General features: G+C 41.7%; 1 protein-coding gene across 7 annotated transcripts in view; it reads right to left on the reverse strand.

Moving 5' to 3' along the window:
* The window catches only part of RGS6 (regulator of G protein signaling 6), a 238,594-nt gene that overhangs the window by 40,319 nt on the left and 170,317 nt on the right, over positions 1–27,958 (reverse strand). For 5 of the 7 annotated variants that reach the window (XM_030239746.2, XM_030239745.2, XM_030239744.2 and 2 more), the window contains 10 exons: positions 27,586–27,692; positions 25,240–25,291; positions 22,745–22,809; positions 19,720–19,796; positions 16,733–16,814; positions 16,143–16,217; positions 14,701–14,799; positions 13,586–13,647; positions 9,052–9,162; positions 5,594–5,719 (listed from right to left, as the gene is read on the reverse strand). In XM_030239746.2, coding sequence (XP_030095606.2) covers positions 5,594–5,719; positions 9,052–9,162; positions 13,586–13,647; positions 14,701–14,799; positions 16,143–16,217; positions 16,733–16,814; positions 19,720–19,796; positions 22,745–22,809; positions 25,240–25,291; positions 27,586–27,692 — 856 coding nt within the window. The remainder of the gene's footprint in view (positions 1–5,593; positions 5,720–9,051; positions 9,163–13,585; positions 13,648–14,700; positions 14,800–16,142; positions 16,218–16,732; positions 16,815–19,719; positions 19,797–22,744; positions 22,810–25,239; positions 25,292–27,585; positions 27,693–27,958) is intronic. The other 2 variants (XM_050975440.1, XM_050975439.1) reach the window with 1 other exon arrangement.

The raw sequence follows: 27,958 nt of genomic DNA on the forward strand, positions 1-27,958 counted from the left end.
CTTCTGGCTTATCTTCTGCCCCTGGAGCCGGGGAGGCGGGCTGGGAAAGCGTGCTTGTGAGAGAACTGGGAACGCTGTGAAGTGACAGCTTGCCAGAACAGGAGCACCATCCATTTTAATAACCATTTGGCTCAATCTGAAAACCAACCAACCAGACCAACCTGACAGTAACAAGAACAAGCTCTTTTTACTGCAAGCAATTGTGAATTCATGCCCAAGGCTTGATGTCCTCTTCAAGGCAAAGGGGAGTTTTGTCTTGGTAAAAATTTCAAAGCTATTCACTATAGCTGGCATCTGAAAGTCAAGTAACATCAAAGAGGGGTACCCAGCCCCACAGCTTCAACTCCAAGGCAAATTCTTTGCCATGAGGAATCAACCTGAAGCCAACATATAAGCAGGGTTTCCTATGGGATTTATAGCATTTACAAGAGAGGATCCGGTATTTCTGCTTAGGAAAGGAGCCGACATACAATGACTGTGCTGGAAATTGTGCTCAATTATAAAGTGCAAATGCACTCCCTGAATCACTCCTGCAATTTCTGAAGCACAAGCCCAGCCCCAAGTTCACAAGGAGTCAGGTGAAAATCCTGCATTGCCTCCTCTCTTTCTGTAGGAGACAGATTTCCAGCAGACACCTTTGCACAGGACAGGGGGGAAGGGAGATGTCCTTGTGTGTCCTCTCCACAGGTGCCCTTTAAGCAGAGCTGGACTGGCACAGGGACTGTCTGCACAGAGGGAACAGCAGCATTGATCACAGGTTCTTTGTCCTTTATAAAACAGCATGTACGGACTGGAGAAGGCTGATAATATGGTGTCCCAAAGTGTTGTCAGTGGCAAAAACCATTTCAGCCTCATCCAGCTTGTAATTAAACTGCTGTCACTTGCAGAAGATATCTCACAATGGCATTTATCCTCCACAGCTCCCCCAAGGCACAGAGAGCTCCTGGACCTCAGCATGTGCGCTCTGCCTTCCTGCAGGGCACTGCAGCAGTGCTTGGTCACTGCTGTTCAAAGATGTCCCCCTGTGAAAAGGCTGCTGAGGAAGGACAGGGTGAGTAGCAGGGGAGCGGCTGCTTGTGAGGTACACTGTAGAACAAGAATTAGTTTTAAATCCTGATCAGGAGGCAAAATATGGATGACTCCGGAAACGGAGAAACAACAGTCAAGATAAGGGCAGTGTTGTATTCCCATCTTGGGGGTGGACACAATACCCCTAGCTTGACAGTGAATTCATCAAGTGACTATCTGAGGTCAGAATCCAAGCACACTTCTCTCCTTGCCTCAGTAGTTCCGTGCCAGTATTGCATGCCCCTGCAGTCTCACATCTCTAACCATTTACAAACCTTCTTCCATTCACCAAATACTAACTTGGAACATGTCAGCCAGGAAATGAATGAAAGCAACTGATAAAAATCAAAATGCAGTTCAGACAGGGGCAGTATTCACATATTTGTGTTGTTTAATGGTCAGATCCTTGGCGTGGTGAGCTTGGCATGGCCAAGACCAACAAAAATCTGTCTTTGGTGAGCAAGCTGGGGGCTGGCAGATGCCATAATTGACACACTCACAGCTCTGTGAGCTCAGTTTCGGTGGGGACGGGGCAAGCGTCCTGCAGGTCTCCCCCTCCCCTCCCCTCCCGTGCACGCCAGTGTCCACGGTGCAAGTCCCTCCTTCTGCTGCCAGTCCTTTCAGTGCTGTGGGGCAGGAAAGCCCTTTCTGTCACTGCCGCGGGGCAGTGCCCGCCGGCCGTGCGCAGTGCCCGCCGTGCGGCCCTGCCCGGGACCGCTGAGGGGCCCGCGCAGCGCGGGGCGACGGCGCCGCCTGCCGGCACTGCCCCGCACCGCCCGCCCCATCCCGGCACGGCCCCATCCCGGCACTGCTGGCACCATTCAGCACTGCTGGCACCATCCCGGCACTGCCCCGCACCATGCCGGCACTGCTGGCACCACTCGGCACTGCCGGCCCCATCCTGGCACTGCCCCGCATCCCGCTTAGCCCTCCGGCGCTGGCACTGCCTCGGAACTGCTGGGGGAACGTTCTTTATTCAGGGAACACGAGGCTTTGGGGCAGCTCGGTGTGTTGTTTACTGCATATATGAGCTCTCCTTACTGCCTGAACTTCTCCTTTCCTGATGAAAACTGGGAGGGGGCGGGGAGGACCTGGCAACAAGTTTCAACCATTAGGAGTCTTGTAAACTATAAACACTTTCTGTAAATAAAACTTCTTTCCCGCGATCTCCATGTTCAACATATGCTCACAAGCAATAAGGCCGAGGGCACCTGCATCCATGCAGCGCCAGCTCCACAGTGCATTCCCACAAAGTGTCATGTGTTTCCCACTGAGGTCTATAAACAGGTGTGCAGCCTCCTTTCCCTTCGGGTGAAATTCCCATGTCCCATACTCCCACTTTGCTGTTTCCAGCTGACACTCTTAAAAGTTAGGGGGGAAGAAAAATGCAATCCACCAGCTAAATGAACATCTCAGCAATCTCAAGATGTCTCAGAAGGTTCCCAGGTAATAAAAAATGTATAATAACTCTCTGATGCCCTTTCTTTTCTTATCCTTTCTTATTTATTTAGTTTTAAATTTGGCATTTTGTCAGCTATATTTTGGGTACTTCAAAAAACACCCAAGTCAAAACAAATTGTAGATGAAAGATAACAACAGACAGGAAAAAGAAAGCAAAGCAAGAAAAAGAGTTAAAATAAAACCAGAGAGAAATATACCCAACCGACTGGCTTTCCTGCTCCCACATAAATAATGGACAGCCAATAAATAAGTAAGTTACAGGGCTCAGCCGAGCCCAGGAGACTGGTGGACAAGATCCTGCAGGTTTATTAGAACACAGACACACAGCTGGAAGGTGATTTGGGAGGTCATTGAGCCTGGTCTGCTGCTATCTCTGGTAGTGCCTCACCCACGACCCTCACTGGGACCAATTTTTCTCAGCTAGGAAGAGATGGAAATACCCCACCCACCATCAGCCTTGTGATTTGGGACTCGAACCACAAGGTTTGAGAGCTGAATTTGGTATCCTTGCTGTATTACTGAATTACATTCATTTTAAGGCATTCTCAAGCACACACTTCACAAAATTTTTTCTAGTGCTACCATGAATTTCTAGGTTTTCCAGCAATCAGTTTATCAGATCTGCCTTAAATTCAACATATTATCTGCCTTAAATATAACAGTTTATAGGGCTCTGGCCAGTGTTAATCCTAAAGATACTCCCAAGATCCTAATGGCACTTCCAAGAGATAATACATCCCTGCTGCAACAGTTCCAAGATGTCTGAGTAGTTACTGGGAGGAGTTCAGAGAAGATTAACTTTTACTAATCTGAATGTTACTTTTCTAGCAAGGTGCTAAGTGCTGTGCTCTCAGAAAACTTCTTTCACCTTCCCAGGGTTTGGGTGGGATGTGTGTAATTTTACTCTAGTTGTCTGCCACGCACTCATTTGAATCAGTGTCTCCAGGTTTATGATAACAAGAGATGGGTGCTTTTTAGGGTAATTTAGGTGCTTTTAGTTTTGTTTCCACTTAAAGCTGAAACAAATCCTTCTCAGGCGATTCACTGACTCCTCTTCAGCTTCTCCTCTCTCTCTCTAAAAGGATACTTCATATAAAGAAAGTATGTGCTTCTGAGCTGTTGGCTTAGGTGAGGCAGATCCCAGCTTTGCTGTTGAGTGTAACTTAGATTTTGCTTTGCATCTGTAGGCATCCAGCAGTTGCTTTTTTTTATGGTACATACTCCTAATGAGAATTAAGGAGCTTTCTCTGCCTCACCTGAACCCTTCTTCTCTCTAGCATCACTAATAATTCACTCTATTCCAGTTTTTTTCATTAATATTTCTGCCTTTGCATCCTTTTATTTAAAGCTTTAGGCAGGGTTGCTAATGTATCCAATACAAGATAATAATACCATGCAAGCCAATACCATCATTATGATACCATTAGAATGATAGCAAAGCTCCCATACCAAGAATGATGCCAACGTCTTCCACAAAGAAGGCAGGATTTAACCTGCCTATGCCAGCCCACTGATTTTGCCACCTCCCTTCCCACTTTCCACCTCCCACTACGTCTCTAAATCAAAGAGAATGTGCATCAGCAGGAGGAGCAGCTCCGACTGACCAAGGAAGGTACAAGTTTGCCTCCTCATAATCAAACTTTCTCCATTTGTTTGAGTAGGATGAACATGGGGGACAGAAGCTAGTCATAAAATCTGCTGGATTTCATTAGCACAACTCCTGATTAATTTCAGAGCACTAATTTGAAGAGTATTTTAATACAGTATATTAATTTTGCTTCATCATTATAATTTAATTGCAAATGAGTGCCGCTGTACATAACTGCAGTAAGCATATGCAAGTTCAGTACCTGTTTAGCAATAAAATTTCAGGCTCATTTGTGTAATTAGTAACACTCCCTTGTTTTCTTACAGGTTATCTTTCAGATTTTTCAAACAATAAAGTGCATTGAGTTTTCATTGTTTTGCTGCTGGTGTGCTTTCTGTACTTCTCCTTGGACAGGGAAACCTGATAAATAGGATGGTAAGTTCCAATTTCAATAAAAATCACTTTCTGAGGAATTCCTCTTTCAGATCTTGCAGGCTTGCCAACTACACTACAGTGACAATTGTTCACATGGTTTAGTAATGCATTTTATTTTCTAAATGAAATAGAATGAAAAAACCATAACTAAAAAGAGCTGTGCAGTCAGGTTCTCATCTGCTGTAAAATGAGAACATTAAGCCTGCTCACTATGACCAAAGGCTAAAGCCAGACTGACTGTGTGATCACTGACAGCAGATTTCCCCAGCCCAAGAGCAGGCACAGTTCTGTCAGTGAATCTGCAAACTTCTCTGGCCTTCCCTGCAAATGCTCACTCAGCCTTCTGGAACATGACTGCCCCCAAAAAAAACCCCACAAGAACCTGTCCCTTTACCCATCCTTGTGCTGACACACAACCACAGCAACACAACAGCACCTCTGGAGTGGTATTCCATTAAAAAGTGGGATTTACTGGCTCTCAGCCTGATGTAGGATCATGTGCACATCTACATAATGTTTCATAATAGAAGTTTTGACTTCACAACTTGAGAAGTTGGATACTCAGAATCCCCACACAGAGAGTCCTGTTAAGGTGAGACAAGCTGTTGGATAGTTAGCAGATGCCAAAATTAAAAGTAGTTGTTGCAAACCTGACTGCAACTAAGAACGGCAAAGTTCTTAGCCACATGATGTCCATACTGTTTCCCTCCCACAAGCCCTGGCACATAGAGACATGTAAATCCTATGTATTGATGGGGGCTCAGGAGTGATGTGCTGCATCTCATCACATCACGCAAGTCTGCAAGCCCTTGCATGCAGAAGATACCTGACAACACTGGCTCTGCTAAACACTGCTTCTGAGATTACTCACATAGGTCTAGTATAGGCATCTGTAGCAGTGCTGTGGGCCAAACCCTGCCATTCTCATCTTTATTCAAATGGGTGTTTTTAGCAGTTCAAGACACACCAAACATTGCATTTCACCTACGCAAGAGAGTAGGATCAGGCCCTTTCATTTAGTCAAGTCATAAAAGGTTTCACCTGAGGTTTTCTGAGCTGAATTCTGATTCCAGGAAACGAAGGAACTGGTCTCGTCCTACTGGGTCCTTCAGCACCTCATCCATGGAAAAACCCCATCTTTTCACACGCTGCTGACTAGGTTCTTTGCTGTTTGGGGAGAGAAGGGGAAAAACAGATGGAATGTTCATCTCTGCCTGCTGTCCGAGCAGCTGCTGCTGTTTCTGCTAAGTGAAGGGAGGAAGATTATTAGATGACATGGTTTTTTTTTCTCAATATTTTACAGAAATTCAGTTTAGCAAATAACAAAAAAAAAAAAAAAAAAAAAAAAAAAAAAACAAAAAAAAAAAAAACAAAAAAACCTATAAAGACCAGGACTTTAAATCATTACATCATTTTAATCATTAAAGGATGATATTTGCTTGCTACATACATGGTGAAATAAGAGAGAATGTGACTGATATGATTTTCAGAGCAATTTCTGATAGGTTTCATTTGGAAGAACAGCATACCATGCCTAAATGGATATACCATTTATATTAATACCACACAATTATGCACTTCTTGCATATTTCCTCAAGTATACCTTAGGATTTCTTATGCATCATGGCAGAAATTTCCCAGCAATGTTTGCTGGGTCACTGGTGAGCTCCAGAGCATTTCCTTGTGTCCCACACAGTACTGCCTGGTCACTTGGAACTGGCTTCAGATTTTCAGATCCACATTTGCATTATAAAAGCAGTTCACAAAGAAGCAGTGCAGGCAAAGTATCTAAAATGATTACTGGTTTGTGGTCTTTCATTTTTTAGTGCCTCTGATTTTTGCATGCCTAAGTCTCAGAAGACTAAAAAGCATCTTCCTCCTACTCTCCATGATAATCAGACTTTTATTTTGTATCTCAGCTGGGATACTGAGATGCAGAGGCACCCAAAGTCACCAGCAACCTTGCTCCTTAATTATTTCTTAACACAGCCCAACTTACATAAGCTGTTGTTTGAATAGCCAGACATGTTGCAGAGATGCCTATGGGCAGAGGTGGTGCCTGGGAATCACAACAAGGATCCTATGAGACAGCCTGCATCAGAGCGTAATCTGGGCTCACAAAGTGTTTGAAAGCTTCTGGTGTGATAGCGTCATACTATGGGACAAGCATTAGAACACAGCTCAGCTGCTCACATTGGTGACAGCAGAGCCATTGTTAACAGTACATATCTATTAAACTATGTGTCTTGTCATGTCCACAACGATTCCTAATCACGGAGCCTTAGGGGACAGTGGCGATCTGTGCTGAAGACAAATAAGCCAAAGGGGTAAATAAAATGCCTGCTTTCATTTTCTCTTGGTGTAAAGGCTAAGCAAAATTGATAGGCATGTCCTCACTCGAGGAGCAGCACACTTGGGATGGCTCCTCCTGTGCTCCCTCAGGAGCCAGCAGTGCTGCAGACAAAGGTGCAGATCCAGCCTACCTGTTACATGAACCAGTCTGGCCATGGGGACACAAAAGCCATGCTTCTGCACAGCCATGCACAATCTAAGCTCAGGGAATTTCCTGCTGAATCCAGAGATTTGTACCTGCTCTTCTTGCAGCTACACAATGTTCTGGCACATACACAGAAAAAAAAACCAAAAAGGCCAAAGTGCTGTCTAAAACAGAATGCTTTCCATGGCATTTCCTGAGTCCTGATTGCCATGGAGGATGAACTCTAGTGGCACGGGGCTGCCCATACTCAGCAGCCAGCCTTGCCACTGGCAGTCAGAGGCTCTTTGTTTTCCTGCACAAGGGCTCTGCCCTCCTAACTGAGGAAACAGCTTTGCAGGCAACACAAGGGGATCTTGGGGATCATTTAATTATTCATGCAAGTTGCAACTAGATGCAGATGCAGTTAGTTTTTTTACAATAGAGAATAAAATGGAAATACATAGCTGTTTGTTTTTCCATCTCCCCACACAACAGCTTTCTCTTTTTCATCTGCAGGAAAATCACTTTCCATAACTCTGAAATCATAGCAGAAACCAAGCATTTATTTTAAATTCCTATAAGGCTGTGACATCAGGTTAATTGTATTCTTCAGGGACACAGACAGCTTTGCTGGGATTTGCAGCTACGTCAACAGATGCAGAAATAATGGATGCCTGGATTACCTTGTGGGTGAGGGCTTCTACAGAGCAGTATTTTGCAAGGGCTGTATCTGGTACTAGTCCTACTAGGGAGGATGGAGAAAATGAGAGAAACTAGCTAAGAAAAAAATAACAAATACTAAAATTATGTGAAGAGGGGCAGAGGTTAGGAAAATAATGGATTTCTGTGACTACCAGAGAAGCAGATGAAAACAACTTTCATATCCCAAACTACCTGGTTTTTAAATGGGGAAAAATCTTGTCCTTTTCCTGGAACACTAATTCCCTATGAATCAGTTTTCTTAGGCCAATAGCATCTCTAAATTATTATTCAAGAATACACAGGATTAGATTTGGTATTTTCTTATCAAAGATTTGCTAAAGTGAACTCCAAGTTCAGATTTGGTGCCAAATGGCAGCAACTAAAGACTGGAGAAGCTGCTGAGCCCTTGCAGCTGTTGGCCACAGGATGTGACTGAGTAGTGAAGGTAATATGGGGCATGAGAGTTCCACTTGAATTTTCTGTGGGAGCTGTTAGGCATAGAGGCAGGCAGGGTAATTCGAGCCCCTTTGCGAGGATTGCAGATAGCCTGTGAGGGCAAGATACACAGACACAGGCCAGACTTTCCTTGCACCAGCATCACATGGGCAAAACATGATCTCTGTTGCAGTGTTCTGCTTGTTTGTTTTGTTTTTTGTTTTTTTTTTTTCTGGAGGGGGGGTGGTGTGGGTGGGTTGAGAAACTGAGGTGCAAGGCATTGAATATCCTCCAGGCACTCCTCCTTCTTTCCATCTATTTGACACACCATAACAGAGCCAAGCCAGCTTGTTCACCAGCAGGTGAGGCCCAAACTCACTCTAGCAACCTATTACAATTCTGACCTGCCAAGTCTCACACATCACACGTGAGCTACATTCTTCTGGCTCCTGTGCAAAACTCACTGCACAGCAGCAATGGCCACCACTTAAAACTCATCCCATTTTTCCAGCAGCATCTTTCATGGGATTCCATGACAAGAGCAGGGCTGGAGCATTGCAGCTGGGAAGGCTCCCAAGGGTCAAATGAGATGTGCTGAAACAAGTTTGTCTTAGCAGTATCCTACAGCTTTAGGCTCCTAGACCTGAGTCTGTGCATGTGCTCAACAGGTATGAGAACATCCATTACCTGACTTACAGAGTCCCATACATTAAGCCATATGGAAGGGCTAAATAATTCACAGATACCAGTGATAAACTTTAGCTATGTTCTTGAATCTTGTAGTACAGACATACAACTTCCTTTCCAAACAGGGCAGTGTGAAGAGCATACAAACGAAATAGCAAGACAACTCTCACATTAGTTAAAACTACCAATTAATTTTTACCTCATTTCAATGTCCCACAGTGCTGCATCATCACTTATCCAGGGATTGGAAGGCTCAGCAGGAGTTATGAAGGGGTCATATTCCACATACTGCTCTGTGTAGGCTATTAAACTGGCAGGAAAAAAAAAAAGGAAAAAAAAGAAAAAAGAAAGGGTTTGAATGCTTAGTCACATGTCAGAAAAGTACCGCTTTTCTTTTTATCCTGTTGGGGTTCTTTTTGGTGGTGGGTTTTTGTTTTGTTTTTGTGTGTGGTTCTTTTCATTTATAGGGATTAGTCAGTTTCTCAGCAATCACAAGAGACCCTTTTCCCAGGGATGGTGCATGCAAGGATATCTCTGCAAACACCCACCAGCTCACTGCAGTATTTTCATCAAGAGCAGCATTTTCCTCCAGCTTGCCTCTGTTGAGATGCCCCCAAAAAACCTGATGAGACAGCAACTGGATTCCTATGGCAGGACTTCCCCCAGAGAACCATGGGAAGAATATGAAGTATATGTCATCCTGTTCATTTGCTGCATGTTACTATTGCCTCTCATCCTTTTAATTTTTGCAAACTTTTGCACCCAGATAAATTTATGCACTATGAGAAACTCACCTAAATAGGGTCATGGGCTGCAGCTAAGAATATGCTTAAATCTTTGGAGGATCATAGTCCTAAACATCAAAGCTTTGCCCGCCTATAGATAAATTTTTTAGTTATGTTGGTATAGTATTTAGTCTAACAGCACTATTGTAAAACACTTCAACAGTAATAATTAACTTAGAGAATAGTAAATAATATGCGTGTTGGAAAAGCTCCTGGCCTTTACACTGGCTTGCTTCATGGTAAGTCAGTTAAGGCACATAGTCTCTAATCCTCACTAGGATAAGATTCAAAGAGCTTTCTCAGAAAAGCACTGTGTCTGCTAGCATAAATGATTCAGGAATTCCACTGGGGTTGGGGCTAGGGGAGCATTTTTACAAAAGAAAGACAGCAAATATGAAATAAATCAAAAGACATTTCTTCTAGTCTATACTGGAAATACTCTAAGGCACTTTATTTTTTGCCTATGTCTGCCAAGTAATTAACTAAGTTAATTATGTCTCATCATACTGAACAACCAATGTACTTGCACTGTGATTGTCCATGCTAAACTTTACCTCTGGTCCTTCACATCTCAAAAAGGCAGGCAAATGAAAAAACCCTGCAAAACAAAGGGTCATAAAAGGCAGAAAGTTTCCCTGAACTGCTCTATAATAATTATTTCTTTTTGTTTGTCCTAGCTCTTATCATGAGGCATTAAAATCATACACTTTTGTAACCACAGCAGGTTCCCATTGCCCCTTAGGGCACTCGGGGCTGTCTCATCTCATTTCATTAATTACATTTCATGACTGCTGTGGGTCAAGGGTCGGAGGAGGGAGCAGCGTCCAATTTCACAGAGCAGCAGCAGTCCCTTAGACATCAATGAAAGAGAGGGTTGGTTAAAAAAGAAAAGAAAGCCAAAAAGGATCAATCAGGAGATATCTGCTGTGAAACCTGAATTGCTCCTAATAAAATAATAAGAAGGCATCAGAGGTGCTAGTACAAGTACTAGCAGAAAGGAAAGGGGGGAAAAACCAAAAGTGAAACAAAGGGGAATTTCTAAGCACATTTTGCTGATTCAGTATAATGACAGCAGCAGAATCATTGCCTCATTGTCTAAAGGAGGCTAGAGGCAGGGGACTCCTAAGGAAAAGCATTTTTGTCAAAATGCAAACCTGGCCTTTTGGGTGATAAACTGAATACCCGGCAGAAGGGGTGGTAGGAACAGTTGACTGAAGGGTGAGGAGATTGCCTTGAGAACCCAACTGTCTCTCAATCAAGGGGGCCTGCTGAGCCTTCTCAGGAACTTTGATGAGAAGTTGGAAGAACAGCACAGATTTTCATCTAGGGAACTGAGATTGCTTCTGGTAGGAAGATGCTCATTTTTCCCCAGCCATTTCGGTGATGCCGTGTCTAAGGAAATTGTGCTAACACCGCACAGTGCAGTCAGGGAAAACAATAGGTAGAATATATTGATAGTTTTGCTCAACAGTTCTCAAAGCTCAGTGGTTAAAACTGACAGTGCACAGGTCCCAGGTGGGGAGAAAGGATGTGGAAGAAAGACACTTTCCAAGGTATGTGGAGCAGCTGAGGGATGCCTGTTCCCACAGTTGGCACAGATCTACTCCTGGAAGCAGAACAGGGAGGAAGGGAAGAAAATCTTTAGCAGCAAGCATTTATCTCACAGAAGCTGGAAAAATCCTTTGGAGAGCCTTCCTCTACTAACAGACAAAGGCTATCCCAAGAATAGTGTGAATTAATGTAAAATAAATACAATTGATCTATTGAAACAATTTATATCTTATTCCTATAACTTGTTTGCCCTAGTGCTTCCTGATTTATTTGCTCCTAGTTACTTCCCTCATCCTCTCTAAAAGTGCCTTTGTGCTATACTGAAAAATTGGCAGGTGGTGCCACTGTCAGGCTTGACTGCTGATGCCAAGAAGTCATCTCCTGTACCCTGATCGGCCACATCGTCACCTAAACTGTCCCAAGACCAGGATCCAGCCTGAAAACTGACTTGATAATAACAGCATCTCCTTACACAGGAAATTTGTTCCTAGTGCTTGTAATCACTGTTTTCATGGTGCTTTCAAGGCTGCACAGGTTTTTTTTTTCAGGCAATCATGCAAGTCAGGTCATCCATGTTCATTCCTCATCACCAGTCCCTACCCCTGCAAAGCCACTGGACCCATCAGCTCCTCTGCTTCCCTCCTACCTGCTCTGCAATGCTCCACATCCAGGCTGCACTTCCCACCACTCTCCACATCAAGTCCTGGGACTCTCAAATCAATATTGACAATATTCAAATCAATATTCAAAGTCATCACATGACCAAACACCTCCTCACAAGAAACAAAGATCACAACCATGATTTTCATTCTTTATAATTATTATTAATTATTTAGAAATATAAGGTTCTTCACCCAGAGGCTGTCTGGGCTCTGGAACAGCCTCCCCAGGGAAACAGTCCTGGTACTAATCCTGCCAGAGTTCAAGAAATATTTGGTCAATGCTCTCAAGCACATGGTGTGATTCTTGGGGCTCTCTCTCCTGGCAGGGCCAGGGGTTGGACTTGATGATCCTGGTGGGTCCCCTCCAACTCAGCTTATTCTGTCATTCTGTAATTTGACTGTTCTCATTTTATTTGCTTTTCTCCTGGTTATTATTTTGCACAGGTTTTGATAGCAACATTTTCTTCCCCACCTTGAGAGCAATTATAAAAGAAAAAAAAAATAAAAAGAAACCCCTTTCAAGCCAGGAAAATTATTAGTGTCTCAGTATATTAAGGTAATTATAAATAAATTCAGTACAATAACTTTTTTGCTTTTAAAGTACATGATCTTAATTGAAAAGATCCAAAAGCCCAAAACATAAATATAAATGGGCTCATTTTAATCATACAATGTATTGCATGCAGGATTTCAGGGAGCCTCTGAATATTTTCTCTTTAATTGGATACATTTTCATTTTAATTGCTAAACTTGATGAGCCAATAAGAACTTACATTTGGCCTCTCACCATTTAATTTACCTGGTTTAGAACATGCATGCTAACTACAGGTGCAGGCACTGCAAAGTAAATTTCATGGGGTATTCCCATTTTGCTTTGCTGAAATAAAAACTCCTCTATTATTTCTCTAGAAGGAACCAGCCCTTATCCTATCCTTCATATTCAACAGTTTTGCTTTAAAAGTGATATTACTGAAGAGCATGGCTATCCCTTCCTTCATCTCAGTGGCTACTCTGCAAATGTGCATAACTTACAAGTACCTAAGTAAATGAGCTGCCATACTCAATTAAATTTGAGCTTGTTCTTCACCTATTCATACTTTTCTACCAAAATGAAACATTCTGCAAGTCAAATTGTGCCTTGATTTGCTTCTTAGAAATCCACTCCTTGAAACACTGCCTTGAGTAGTCCAGGTACAACCCCAGTACTTCTCTAAGGGTTTCATATATATGTAAGTGAGAGCAGGAACTGGTCCTACGACCCCAGCAGGAAGAGATGTGAACACCATGCGCAACAAATGCAAACACAGCTCCTTCCCCAGAGCTGTGCCAGACTAACAAGAGATAAGCGTTGAGAGTGCAGCCAAAAAGGGGAAAAAAAAGGGTATTTTCAAATGGAGACAGGAATGACTTTTCTAAAAATAAACCACAGGGTAGTGAAGGGGTGGGAAACAAGTCACACAAGGGTTTTTTCTTTTGTGAATGCCTCTTTTCTTTTGTGAATGCTTCTTTTCTTTTGTAGTATTACAGGTCCTCATTTCCCACCTATTTTTGCTCAGAGGCAGAAGAGTGAGTACAGAAGTGTCAGCAGCCAGGCAGCACAGCTGGTCCAGGAGGGGAAAGGATTGAGGCACAGAAAGGGGGTCAAGCCTTTGCACTTTGCTGCCTGCTCTGTTTCTAGAAATGTCAAACTGGAGATGAGGAAACAATAGGAAATCATGAAAATGGGGACACTCACCTTTCTGCTACTTTGGACATCTTTAAACAATGTCTCTCTATCTGCATGTTCAGAAAAGTTATCTGAGGAGAGAGATGACAAGGACATTAACAATTTATGAGTTCTGCAGCATGCACTGACAGGATCCCCACACACTATTGATTTCTCTTTCCAAACATCTTGAAAGTAACTCAGAAGGAAATGGGACCTTTCCCTAGGTATCAGAAGCTTACTAACTGCTTCCAATAGCAGGCTCCATTGCCAAAGGGAAAGCCCTAGGGGAAACTTCAGAAGACATAACTGCAAGTAGAAAAGACACATATTTGGGGCCAAGGTTCCTAGACTACTCAGGGTACAATATGATCTCCTTTTTACAAACACACTGTGCTCTCCCATTCCTCTTACTGACTTGCGTCCTTTTACTGACTTGCAAGACCAGTAACATTTTACAGCACACTTTAATTTTGCTATGAACCAGTTCTTCAGCCTATGATAAAAAAGCTCAAGAAATGCAGCATGCAGATTTAGTTCAGAAGACCACCCAAAAACTGGTTGCCTAAGAAACTTGTTCAAAGCTGCACTAGTAAAATGCTGATCTAGTGATTCCTGTTTGTCTTTCAGTAAGGGCTGCTTATTGCAGCAAAGTAATTTTGAGGAGAGCTCTTTGTGCCAGTGCAAGGATGTGTGAGTTGGCTGGTCATTCCTTGGCATGACTGTCAAATCACTTTTTCCTAGTTTCCTAAAAGCTCTGACTGTACAGTCTAACAGTCATGCACTGAACGTTGCCTTTCCTCACCACTCGTCCCCAGCTTGTGCCCAGCTACACTGGCCTTTGTCACTGTCCACTTTTCAGACATCCTCAGTGAACTGGAATTATTGCCTCATTGTCTGTGTCTGGTCCACAGACAATAAAAGTAGTTTCAAAGGTCAGTGTTACTCATAATACTTATCACCATACAACTGCACTGCTCAATGAATACTTACTAATACTTTACATAAGTGAGAATCAAGGATAAGTATGTGAGGATCAAGGACAGGTAAAGCATACAATTGGTTTTGCTGGTATCTCAGTAAGTTTCTAAGCTTTTTCTCTAGGAGCAGTTCTCAGAAGAGCTGCCATACAGGCACCTACTTACCTGCTTCCGGAAATCCTCTTTTGTTGTTTTGCGCACCGGTTGGGAGGGCAGGTGTACGGGGCTTTGGGGCTGAGACTCCTCTGTGACCCCGTACACTGACTGTGAGGAACCAAGGAACAAACCAAAGGGATTACAGCATTCTTCTGTTACACAATGAGGAACAGTGCAGTATGCAAAGCAGTAAGGTAACAAGCCAGCAATTTTCTACTGTGTATATCCACACAGGTAAGTAATTATTCAGCCTTGAGCAAAATTTACAGATCAGACCATTCTTGCTGATGCCTGAACTTGGAAGGCCTGTAGGTGTGTTAAGAGTAGAGTTTGTTTTAAGTGTTTAAATGCAGATGATAATTTTTAGAAGCTCTGAAGTCTGTGTGCACTAACACTTGCAGGATGAGCACTGGGAGCTGTCACTGGGGTGAACCTAGTGGTAAAAGAAAATACTAGAACCTAATTCTATGCCACTGTCTTTCACTTGATTTAATTTCTTGATGTAAAACTACATATTGAAGAAAGTGCTTAACCAGGTCAAGTCAATGGGTCACATGAACTTCTCTAAACAAAAACCTGGAGACTGACCTGTAGCCATTCATTTTCAGGACAGACACCTGCACTGAAACTAATACCATTTGCCCTTTCATTTAGTGCTTTTGCTTTTCAGTAAAACCTCTAATAGACATGTGAATAGCTCTGCTGCAGTTTAACTACTTATGGAAGTTCAGGACTCCAGTGTTCTGTCCAAAAACATAACAAGTGATGAGAGAAGAAGAAACAGCCTGAAGCCATGCCAAGAGAAGCTTAGATATTAGGAAAAAATTCTTCTCTGAAATTGTTATCAAGCACTGGAACAAGTGAGAGAAGTTGTTGAGTCACCATCCTTGAAACTATTTAAAAGACAGGAATATGGTTTAGTGAAGGACTTGGTTAGGTTAAGGTTTTGAGTCACTGATCTTAATGGTCTTCTTCAATCTAATTGATTATATGAATTCATATACATAGAACATCTCAAGCTTGCTGGAAGTTAAAGACACCCAAGTTACTAATGATGCAGCCTTTGAAATTATTAAGGCAGGTAAACATCTCATTATCTGTGCCCAGATAATTTCTTAAAAAATGACCTAGGTATTTTAGCCAATTCCTTTTAATTTTATGGGAGGGCAGAGCCATCAGACATTTGGGACACAGAGATCCTTAATGCCCTTCTCAGCTCTACCCATCACCCATCAAGTCAGTACAACTTTGCTGGTAAAACTGAAATAATAAATTCACCAAGGAGAACAAAACAGAACTTGTACTATCAAAACTTTTTTTTTTTTTTTTGTTCCTCTTGGGTAAGTCTCATATCCAGTAGGTGTCAAGTATGATTTACATTAAAAGAAAACAAAAACAGTGAACCAAACTAACTCGAAACAAGAAAACCAAAATGAGGAACTCAAACTGACCTTTTTCACTTTTTGTGGGTTTTTCATACGGCGACATTTTCTAATGTCCATTTCTGTGGTGTTCACACAGCCTGGCTGAAAAGAGATGGTAATTGTGTTATTGCTCTGTTAAGAATCTTCATCCTACCTTACCTTTATAAAATATACAATTAGATCTAGTCCAAAACTCTTTCTTGAGGTTTGCACTCCATAAATTACTCTTGCTAAACATGAGACTGCATATACCCAAGGATGCCATGTCAGTATTCAATCCACTTACTCCTAACTTTGGCACCAAAAGGAAATAGCTAACAGTGGGGAGCTTTTACTAGGAAGTCTGAGACAAACTGAGTAAGCTGCTTTTCTTTCATAAGCCCAGTAAATAATTTTCCCAAGTTCGTATTTTTCACATATTTCCAAATCAACAGTTCCATAGGTACAGAACTCCAGAATGTCTCAAATAATCTTGCAGACACTTGGTGCATTTTAAACTACAAGGAAAATCAATGTGGTGACTGTAAGAGGAATGGTTTGGGGCATAAAACATTTACTAGTAATAAAACTTTTCCTGTCAAAATCTGGAAAGTCTCTTCATCCAAAAATAGTTTTACCACAGGCCTGTGCACATCCCAGAATGCTCTTTCCTGGCTGTCCAAAATCTTTCTTTCTGTTTTATCCTTTTTCCTGTCGATTCTGAAAACAAAAGCAGAAGTGAGTATGAGTCAGTGTACAAGTCATGCTTTCTTCTTTGATATAGTTCCTAGCTGTAGTTCTTAACTCCAAGACAAAAAATTTCAGAAATCAACTTTTTTTGTACAATGATGTCGCATTTGCACTTGCAAGGGCACATGCCTTGAACAAAATAACACTGATGTTTACCCCAACATGGGTCAAAAGAGATTTTCCTATTAATGTGGAAAAATTTAACAGCTGTTTTTCATCTAGTGATGAAAACATTTCCTGGTACTCTGTTCCTGTACTCTGATTTTTGACAGACTGGGAAAGTTTATAGTTTTGTCTGTGTCAGGAGACCCACCAGGACCTGTTTGCTCCAGGTGAGGCTCCTGGCTGATGCTGAACTGAGGTCTCTCCATCAGGAGATCCCATTGCACCCAAATGCCCCAGCAGCACTCAATGAATACAGACTGCAAAGGAGCATCTATCCCAGACGTTCCCAGCAGCAACAGCATGGGCAGCACTTGTGGCCAATCCTCGTTAGAGCTTTCAGCTCAAAGACTGCCTCTATCTGTGTGCCCCCATGCTGGCAGAGCAAGGGGTAACAACACAGGTGACTACAGGTGAGCTTGCTGCATGGCCCCTACAAACCAGCACCCACTCCAGAGAGACATGACTGGGCTGGAACAACAGGAACCCTGTAATTCCAGCCCTGATGCAGACAGTGAACCAACTCACTGAAAGCACACAGCCCAAAGGCCACCAGAGGTTGTTCAAAGCAATTCTTGGCAGCAGTGAGCAAGTGACTTCTGGAACCTCACCCAGATTTACACGTGAGCACTAAGTCAGCACCAGCTTCAAGATCTACCTGCACAGGGACTGGCAGAAGCATATGGAAGGAGGAACAGCCTCCATGCCTCCACTTCCAGAGCAGGACTGAGTACAGCTCTGTGTCCCTGTGCTAGGTTCCCACATTGCTGCCACCAGGAAAATCAAAGCAGTGAGGAAAGAAAACCCAGGCCAGCTGTGATTTCTGACCACCAGCTTCTCTCCCATCTGTTTCTGTTTTTGAGGGGCAGTGACCCTTGGCTAAGTCTGTGCTAGAAATGTACCAAGAGGATAAGAATCAGAGGAGAAAAACTGAACTTTATGAGCAGCCCTCCCCAGAAAAAGACCAAATTCTCCACAGTTTGGCATCACTAGCTGATTTCCCCCTTGCAAGGCAGAGATGAGAAACAAGCTCTGGCAAAAGCTCTGTCCCCACACAAAGCCAGAGCAGCTTCTGTACCGCGCTGAGGACATCCAGCCCAAAGCTACTTTTCTGAGTGAGTCCTTCACACCTGGCCAAGGGGGAAGGTGAAGCCTATTCCAATCTTACAGCACACAAAAATTGAAGGAACTCTTTGAAGGCTTCATGAATTCTCTTCATCGACACTTTGTGCTCAACCCAGATTGTCAGCTCCTATCTCCAGACTTACTGATAACTTGGTATTTCACATTTTAAACTATGAAGACACAAATCAGCTAGATGCTATATGGCTGGAATTTTTGAAGCAATGTGGGTATAGTGATGGGAATCCTGTGTGCAAAAAAAAAAGTGGAAAACATAGAAAACTTGGTAAGCAGGAGGAATGTTTTCAGGTATTTTTGATTATTTTCCTCCCTTTTCTAGTTAACTTAAACTTGTAGTTAACTGTGAATTACAATGTGAATTTCATCCCTGCCTTTCTGGAAACCTGAAGACTGAACCATCACATGAACTGTGAACCAAGAAGCTGAAACTTGCCAGCAAAAAAAGTTGATAGTGGCCAGTTCATGCTCATGCTTCAAAGAAAAAGAATGAAGAAAAGATGAACAACCAACAGTGATCACAATGAGTCTGATATTTACATTTCTTTCTTAGGTGATAATTGCATGTTTTACACAGAATGCAGACTTTTGTTTTGACTTACACTTTTTTTTTATCTTGGCAATAGCCTTTAAGTAACTGAAAGTACAATTGCTATCCTAAGTTCTAATTTTCTCTTCCAAATGGAACACTGCTATTCTGGTTGGAAAAAAATCCCTTAATTACCCTGCAGTTTAAAAGATAATTACCATATATTTAAATGGTACATAATTGCAATGTTATTAAGCAAAGAATTTATCAAAATTCCGAAGGGTTAATCAAAGATAGAGACACATACCTCAAGACACACCTTCAAGAAATTATATTCCTTAACTTTTCAGCATCTAATACTGAAAGTGCAATTTCCTTCCAACAGAACACCAGTACCATTTCAGTACTGGTGTTCTCATGTGTCATCTTCACCAACCTTTCCATTTTATAAGTGACAATGACATGCACAAAATGGACACTCAGAGTTTTAGGAGTTAGTCTGTAGACAATAGTGCACAAACCATAGACCATATCCATATACCTGCAGTAATGAAAACACACTCAAAATATAAAGAGGCTTCACACTGCTTTCACAAGGGAAGATGAGAAGAGATATCTGTTGTAAATACCACCCTTATAATCACATGGAAGTGACAGTATTTTTAGACTCAGAAATACTCTGCAAGCAGAGAGTAACACAGATGATAAAATTCTGTTCTTTCCATTCATACAAAACAAAAATACTCCACAAATGTAGAAGCACAATGGGCTTGCAAATTACCCAAGGTCCCATGGTGAATACAGGCTTAGGAGCTCCAGACCAGTGTTTCCATGTACAGATAATTAAACCCATCTTTCACTTTCTGGCACAGACCTTCAGAACTGGCTCTCGACTGTTTCTAGTCTGCCAGTGATTAAAATTCACCAACACCTTCTGAGCTTAGTCACAGTAAAGATTTTGACAAAGAAGTTTTATCTGTTCAGAATCCCCTTCCCTTCACAGCTCTAAATACTGGTGCAATTCAGTGCTCCAAGATTACTCACTTCACTTGGGCCTCTGCTTGCATGAAGATGAATTCCCACTTCCTTGCAAATGCTCTCTGAAGTCTTGCTAAGTTTTCCTGTCAAAAGATAAAAATAGTAAGAAGAACTAATTTCTGTAATTACAACAATTGCTTGAGACTACATTTAGCATGGTGGGTATTTATTTTATTCCTTTTTTTTTTTAACTGAGAAACTAAAGACATGGAAGTCAGTGTTGGTTTCAGGTGAACTACAGTGCAGGCAAAGCAAGGCTGTAACGCATCTTTTTGGGCTGCAACCCAAAGGGCCCTGCCAGGGATAAGTAATGGAGTGTGATGAAGACAGCTTGAGCTCTAGTAAGAAAAAAATTATGGACTTGTTCCCAAAAGATAACACTGAGAAGCTTTGTGAAGCTGATGACTTTCATTTCTGATAGCAGATGGCTGCCAGCTGCACGTTTCCCTCTCATCCTCACTTTCCCTCCCCTCTGCACTGTTCTCTTCTCTTCAGGCTTTTGTGGAGGTGCAAAGCCTCCCCTGCTTTGCTCAGTCCTGGTCACTGCTGAGAGCATTATGCAGCTGCACAGAACTGAAGGCTGGGGATTGCCAGGATGATTCACAAAAGGAAATGGCTTGTTTGTCTGAACAATGAACACTGTTACTGTAAAGAATGGCTCCAGATGCAGTTTTGCTCTACACCTGAAGTAACAGTTCTGGTCCAGGCCCATTCCAGAGAGTGCAGTGATCTGAACATTTGGATGTGGATGTGGCTTTATCACAGCTTGAGGTTAAACTCAGAACATGGCTGGAATTTCAGGCTTAAATTGCACCCTGAAATTACATTTCTATACCCTCCCCAAGAAAGAAAGACTTCAAGACAATTAACAGGAGCTCTTCTCCATTACAGCTAGTTTAACTGTTTCAAATTTACATGGAAAGCAAACACTTGTAGTTCTACTCTTGTTCTCTTTATACTTATCACCTTTAGTTTAATAAACTTTTTCAGGCACATTCATTCTAATGCAAGAAGAAATGTTCCTGCTAGTTACTTTAAACTTTTGTATAACAAAGAGTTTAAAGGCATAAAGCTTGGCCCTGTTACCGCCAAGTCCATATAACAGCTTCAGTCTGTACATATGGAGGAAAACAGTTAAACAAATTATTTACAGCTGTACTGAATGTGATGATTTCCTTAACTCTGGCTACAAAGAACAACAACTTGTAATTATCTGCAATACAAACTTTTGTGGGTATCTTTTTCATTATTTTTATTTTAAATTATGTTCACATGTGCCTTCTGGAGTAAATATGCTGAAGCCAATGAAACATCACCAATGGAAGCTCTATTTGAATTGGGCTTATGTTTGATTAATTATAAAAAGCCTGAATGCAAACTATACAAGCTTAATCATATCATCAAGACTCCTGCTTTAATCAGTATAAATGTGGGCTGGGGGACTGTCTGTAAATGCTGCAAGGAGAACCTAAAAATGAAATTCTATTCTCTTGAAGCTCCAGGTCACTGCTGTTATCTATGGAGAAGCATTGTCATGCTGCATCTCCAAAGGTATGAGAAGCACTGCTTCTCACTTCTGCAAACCTGTTTCTTTCACTTGTGCTGAGCTTACATCCCATGCTGGATCTGCTTCAGCTCCCATAATGCTTAGGAAGAGTTGGTGCCATTCTTATCTGAATGTCTCTAATTAAGAGAACAAAGTTTGAATGCAGAAGTAACCTCTAATTGTGCAATGCAATATTCACAAGAAAAATGAGATACTGCCAAGATCTAATTATTTACCATCACTGGAGCATTGCTACTCTCAGTAGGCAACAATGTGCAAAAGTACTTAGCCAAAGCCTGACTGCATGTGTGTGGGAGTATGTGTGCTGCTGAACAGCCTTTTGTTGCTTTATGGTAGATCTCTGGAGTACTTACACTTAATTGGTTGGATGTGAGCGATTTTAATGGTTTTAATCATGAAATCAACAATATGCAGAAAAGAAAACTCAGCAAAAGGACATGTAAGTGCATGCAGGTTGTTATATTCTTTCCTTTGTGCCTGTTTGAGAGTAGAACTCTTGGGAAGTTGGAATGCATTTCCAGGGTGGACTAGATAAGTGGCAATTTCTGCATGCTATGCACTGAAAGACCCAATGGCATATCTTTCCATGTGCACAAATGTTCCAAAATGTAGAAGGTAAGGAAGAAGGAAAAAAAAACTTCAATCTTGGGAAAAAAATCCCAAAAAATATATGGAAATGTATGCAACATAAAGGTTTTCATTGTAACAAACATGACCACATAAGTCCACTAGAACCATCTTTGTAAACAAACCCTCTAACGAAAAACTCCACATATAAAATTCTGCTATTACACTGCTGTCATATTGACTTTCTTCTGTTTACTTTCTCAGAAAGAAAAGTTTAGCTGCTCAGAGTGCTACACTGCTGGTATTCAAAGAAATACTCAGCCCTGCCTCTCCTGCCTCCATCTTCCACTCCTCTCCGCCCCTGCAGTCTGACTCTAAAGTTTGAGATATTTTTCTTGATAGTAACTCCATATCAGGAAATGCACTCTAAATAAAGTTCAGTGATATTTTTCATATGACATAGAGAAAATGTTCCAAGTCTAATATCTGAGACCTTTTGTAACAAGACGTGTCATCAACAATTTAATTGCCCAGTGGTACACCTGAAAATCCATCATGTGCAAATCCATCCAAAATTTCATCCTGCGCTGAAATCTGCTATATGAACCAGGATTTCCTAACTGAAAAGAGGACAACAAGCTAAACTTCCATGTAATTTGCTCCAGTCTTGAAGGGCTCATTATACAGCAGATGCTTTAATGTGGGACACTGAAAAGCCAGGGACATTCATCAGTCTTGTTCCTGATGTTGTCTTCGTATCTGCCTTCACACAGTACTGACAACTCAGAAAAAGATATAGTGAAGGCTGACCCCAAAGCACAAAATGGCAGCATTCAGTTGGCAAGCAAAGCTATCCCTGCATCCCCCAGCTTTAAACTCTAGCAGCAGTGTACCTACGGCTTCATAATCCGCCAGCTCCAGCCTAGCTTTGTTCTGCATGGTCCGTTTGCAAAGATAGATGGCTAAAGGGAGAAATAGAATGGAAAACAATTACAGACAGATTATTAGTACTAGACCTTAAAAAAAAAAAAAAAAAAAAAAAAAAAAAGAAGTAGGGAAAAAAGTAGTCTATAGACAGTTTGTTTTCATCAGAAAGCCCACAAGTCAAGGAATGAGAAGGCTGGACACCCAGCTGACATTGCTTACAACTAATCTCAGAGGTCCTAAACATCTGGGACATCTCATTTAAAAGTGCTGAGAGCAGATGCCAGGACCTAACAAGATGTCCACGAAAGGCACAATTGCTTCTGGGTCTGGTAAAAGATATACTATAAGCAACCTGTTCCCTAAGCAGTTTGGGAATATGCATGCCAAAGTGACCATCCCTGCATTTCTTTTCTGCTGAGAAAAAATAAAAATAAATCAGGATATTGAAGGGAGAACAGAAATATGGGCCAGATCTTAAAAGCATGATCTGAGCATTTTTTAATATGCTCCATCCTCTTATTCTTACACATTTTAAAAAGTAAAGAGAAGCCTTGTCACATTTCGCTGTAGGCAGAGGCTGCTGAAACTGATGTGGTTTGGAATTCTGAGGGTCAAGATGAGCCCAGTACACACCACCAAACCAGTCCCAGGCTGCCTTCTGGGAAAGCCCCAGCTGGATCTGCTAAGCTGACCACGTTTCCATTAAAGGCTGAAACACAAGGTCCACAGCACACTCTGGGTATACAGTCAGGTCTGAACTTAACAGAGGCCCAGTGCTACTCATGTAATTCTATTCCATGCTGTTTCTGTAATTTTAACATTCATGTAATGAGCCAGTATTATGCATTGTAACCAGAGCTGAGCAGTTCATTTATATTTACACATCTCAAGGGCAACTTTCTCTGTAAGGTGCTTATGACACCAAATGAAGTGAGTCAGTTGTCTCACGGTGATTTTTTTCATGCAAGGCAGTGAACTGCCATTAGCAAGTTAGTTCCTCTCCTGTAAGTGGACACATGCAAATAAAAAAAGTATGAAGTGCTCCTGGGATTTCAGCTTTATTTGGGTCTACTGCTAGTTTGGGATTAATTCCTGGGAAGACTCCATCTGTACAGGCATCTGATATGCAAAGTCTGATTATAAGCATATGTTAGAGGTTTCTGGGACAGATGAAAATCTGTCACTACAGAGCTCAGCTAATGCAGTTGAAGCTTGTCCAGCTGTGGGTCAGCTCTTAGAGGGGTTTATTTTGGGGTGTACTGCTCCACTCAATGCCATTGCAGCACAATAATCTGCCAAAAGCAATTATTTATCTGATACTGCAGGAAAAAGAAAAAGAACCTCCCTCTTCACATTATTTTTCTGGTATTTAAAGAATACATATGAGGCACAGTTCACACAGTAATATAGGGTGACTGTAAAATCTGGAAATTTTTTTTTGCAAATACAAAACACCATTGTGTTTTTTCCTTAACCATTTCCTCACTAGGATAAACATGTAAGTCTAGTTCATCTGCAGATGAGGACTGCCAATGAACTATCACATGATACACACCATTGCAGGCTACTTCTTCACCCCAGCAAATGATTTCCAGAATGATGAGTAAGTATTGCACGGGAAAGGATAAAACTCAAACTGATTATGCAGGGAGGAGTTCTAAACCAATCTTAGATTATGAGATAAAGGATTTCCAGAAGCTCCCATTTTATGACTGCACACATGGATACACTTCCTCTTCCAAAACCACACCAGGATGCAACAATTAATTTTGTCATTTAACTGTGAAAGCAGTGCAGTTCTGGAAGAGACAGCAATATTGCATGCAGACAGCTAAAGATAACAACTCTGACATATTTTCTTTATGTATTATCCCTGTCTGCAGGCACTCACATGTTTAAAACACCATGTTGCACTTTATTAACTCATAAACCATGCTCAGTCTTCTCTCTCACCATATCATCTGGTAATCTTAAAAAATGGGAAAATAAGTCTAATGTCATGTATTAGAGAACTTTTAGCTATGGGCTGCTGCTAGTTAGGTACCGTTTATTGATCAGTCAGATAAGTGCCCAGATGAAGTAAATTTTATTGATCCAGATAACGGATTCAGCAACAGATCAGAGGATAGTCTCCCACAAAAGCAATATTGGTATTATTTAAGATTCCCAAGAACGAGTATTCTGCTTCCCATAAATCCTGCTGAAATGAACAGGGCTATGGGAGAATGAAGGCAATGGATGAAAAAGTCCTGGCCCCACCGAGCTCAAAGGCTACAGCTCCAGGGGCTTGAGACACCCCAGGGTTTCATTTTGTGCATTTGAGATGGGCACAGATCTGCCTCTGATCCTGCCATCTGACAAGAAACTCTGCATGTGAATGGTGTACATGGCCAACTGCAATTATTTGAAGGACAACTGGTTACATCACAAACTAACTTTCTATAATGCAACAATCATACTCTCACCGTAATCTGTGTTTTCTGGTTCCCAGCAGTTTGAAGGCCAAAAGTATGGTGCCTAAGAAAAAACACATACATTTTTGTAATTTAAGAGATGAAAACCGATTCAGATGCAGAAAAACATTACAAGCTCAAAAAGATGAATGGCAAAATCTACCACCCAGATTCTGCCCTCAGGGGAAACACTGCTACAGATCACAGTAAAAGTGAGGAAGCTGCAAAAATCTTTAATTGTCCTCGCTGCAGGTAAACAGATGCTGTAATGCAAGCACCTCTTGTGGAGGATGTCCAGTGTCCTGAGGAAATTTCAGACACTGTTGCCAGCTCATCTGAATGTGGACATCTTATCCACTATCCCCAGAACCTCCTCTTTCCCCAAGAATTCACAGGCAGTCTGAATACATATCTTTTTTTAAGCGCATGAGAAACCTTGTGGTCTTATCTATATGCTACATACCCCTTGCTTTTCTGGAGCAGCTACCAATGCAGTTGGCAGACTCCAAAACAATTTCCTTTTTAGTTGTAACAGATGGCAGAGGTCAAAACTCATCTGTTTGGAGTCATTCTGAAAGCAGAAGTCCTGCTAAACTTAGTGCTTTTGTTTTCTAACCAGGTCTGCATATTGCAGTTGCTACAATTAACTACAAGTTATATATGACTGTATTTCAGTTTTAACATGAATGAAAAATGACATACCAGCCATCACACAAATTACAGAACACTGATGCTTTACTGATTACACATTGCTTTACTGATGTAATGCTACAGATGGGCATAGGACATTAACACACAGAACTAAAATACTTCCACCAAAGTACAGTGAGAAAACATGGAGGATTCAAACAATACAGGGTTCAATGCTCCTACTGATATGTATCTTATGAATTACAGGAGAGAAAGAGCTACTGTTAAAGGAGGGATTGAGGTTGAGGTAGAAAGCAACAAGAAGAGAGTAATGGAAAGGAAACATGATTCTATTAGGTTACTTTTGCAGAAAACAGCTAAGGAGGTGTGTTGGAGGAAATGAAAACAGGAAAAGAATATGCAAAAATTGTAAGAAAAGACAAGGGAAAGAAAAGGTAATAAGCAGTCGGTTTGATGATGTGGTTTACACAGGCTTAAAACAATAAAAGGAAATTAAGTTATATTGAAATGTAGCTCCTGAAAACCGCACAGGACAAGTTCTTGCAGTGCCATTCTTTTAAAGCAGAGAAAAATACAGCTAAATGGGCAACCAGTATTACACCTCTGCTTCTGTTGTGTCATACACAACAGGAGTATGAGGACTTTCAGAAAAGAAAGGGAATTGTAATGAAAAATCTGAGTCTGAACGATGCCTTGCAACCAGAAGGTGGAGTGAGATAAGAGGACATCTGTGATCTCCTGGGCTTCTTTTTTCACCATGACATTGGTCACATATGATAACACAATATCACATTAGCGGTAGGCATGAGCACCTGCAACATCAGATGCAAAGAGCAGAACTGGCTTTTCAAATAAAAGCTTAAAAAGAGTAAAAAATTGTAAAGGAGGAAGAGAAGGTGAACAGAAGAGAGGTGACAGGAAAGATAAGGGAGCTGGCTGATACAATGTGACAGAAAAACACAAATTCAGCCAGCAGGATGAGGCAGTAAGACTCCAAGTTTAGACTTACTGCTTCTTCTAAAGTTATACAATCAGTTCAGAAGGAGCTGCTGCAGCACAAGCACTCAGTTATCTACCGAGCTGACAGTGGCAGACTTTGGACAGGGCATGGAACTCAAGCACAGGGTGCTTAAAAAATTCTGCACATCTGGAGGCACAGGAACACTGAGAGATAGAGAAGTCCCACTTTAGGTGATTGCATCCTTTGTAGAAGAGCCAAAGCCTTAAGCTTGCCCTCTCCCACACCAATCTGTAAGCAAGACATGACAAAAATTTGAATTTTTTGCTCTGCCAAAGCTTGAATGTCCAGCTTCCAAGTTTGTCCTGGCCCATTTTGCACAGGAGAATGGCTACTTAATTCTGCATCAGAGTTAGGACCTGAAAGCCATATTCTTTCTCCTGGTTTAGCTCAAATCTGAGGAAAACAGCTGTGAATACAGCTATCAAAAATAGTCACAAGACATAGCCAATTCATTTATGTAAAAAACTAAGTCAGAAGGTAGATGAGAGTGATTTGAGCTTCTAAAGCAAATTTTTTTGAAGAGACTTAACCTTTCCTAGGGCGTCTATGAAGATAGCCTCAATCCCCAGCTTCATAGATCTAATGGCTGCTTAGATACAAAGAGTGGGTGATTTAGGTATAAAGAGTGGGAGTATTACTGCAAGGACAGAAGAAGGGGCCACAAGGGAGTCAGGGCGCTCACCAACCTGAAAACGATAGAATGTCCCGTCATCCTTGAGGGTAAGGACATGGTCTGAGATGGGAAAGATGTAACCCTGTGCAGCAATAAGACTTCCCAAGTGTATTGCTTCCCCTGTGAAAGAGAAAAGACAGCAGGGATGCGTCAACAAGACATGCGCTGCACATTTCTCTGCTTTCAACAGCAGCTCTGTGATGACTCATGTGAAATCTGGTGCCCACATGCCTCTCCGTACCCACACCACACCCCTACTACTACCAGCCAAACCCTGTAAACCAGGGGTGCAAAAATCAGCCTTACAATACAGATGAAGCACTGCTCAAATGTTTAACCTGTTGGTTTTTCATTTACAAAATTCACATACCAGTTCAGCCCTAGAG

Source organism: Serinus canaria, chromosome 5, assembly GCF_022539315.1.
Source record: "Serinus canaria isolate serCan28SL12 chromosome 5, serCan2020, whole genome shotgun sequence".
NCBI lineage: Eukaryota > Metazoa > Chordata > Aves > Passeriformes > Fringillidae > Serinus > Serinus canaria.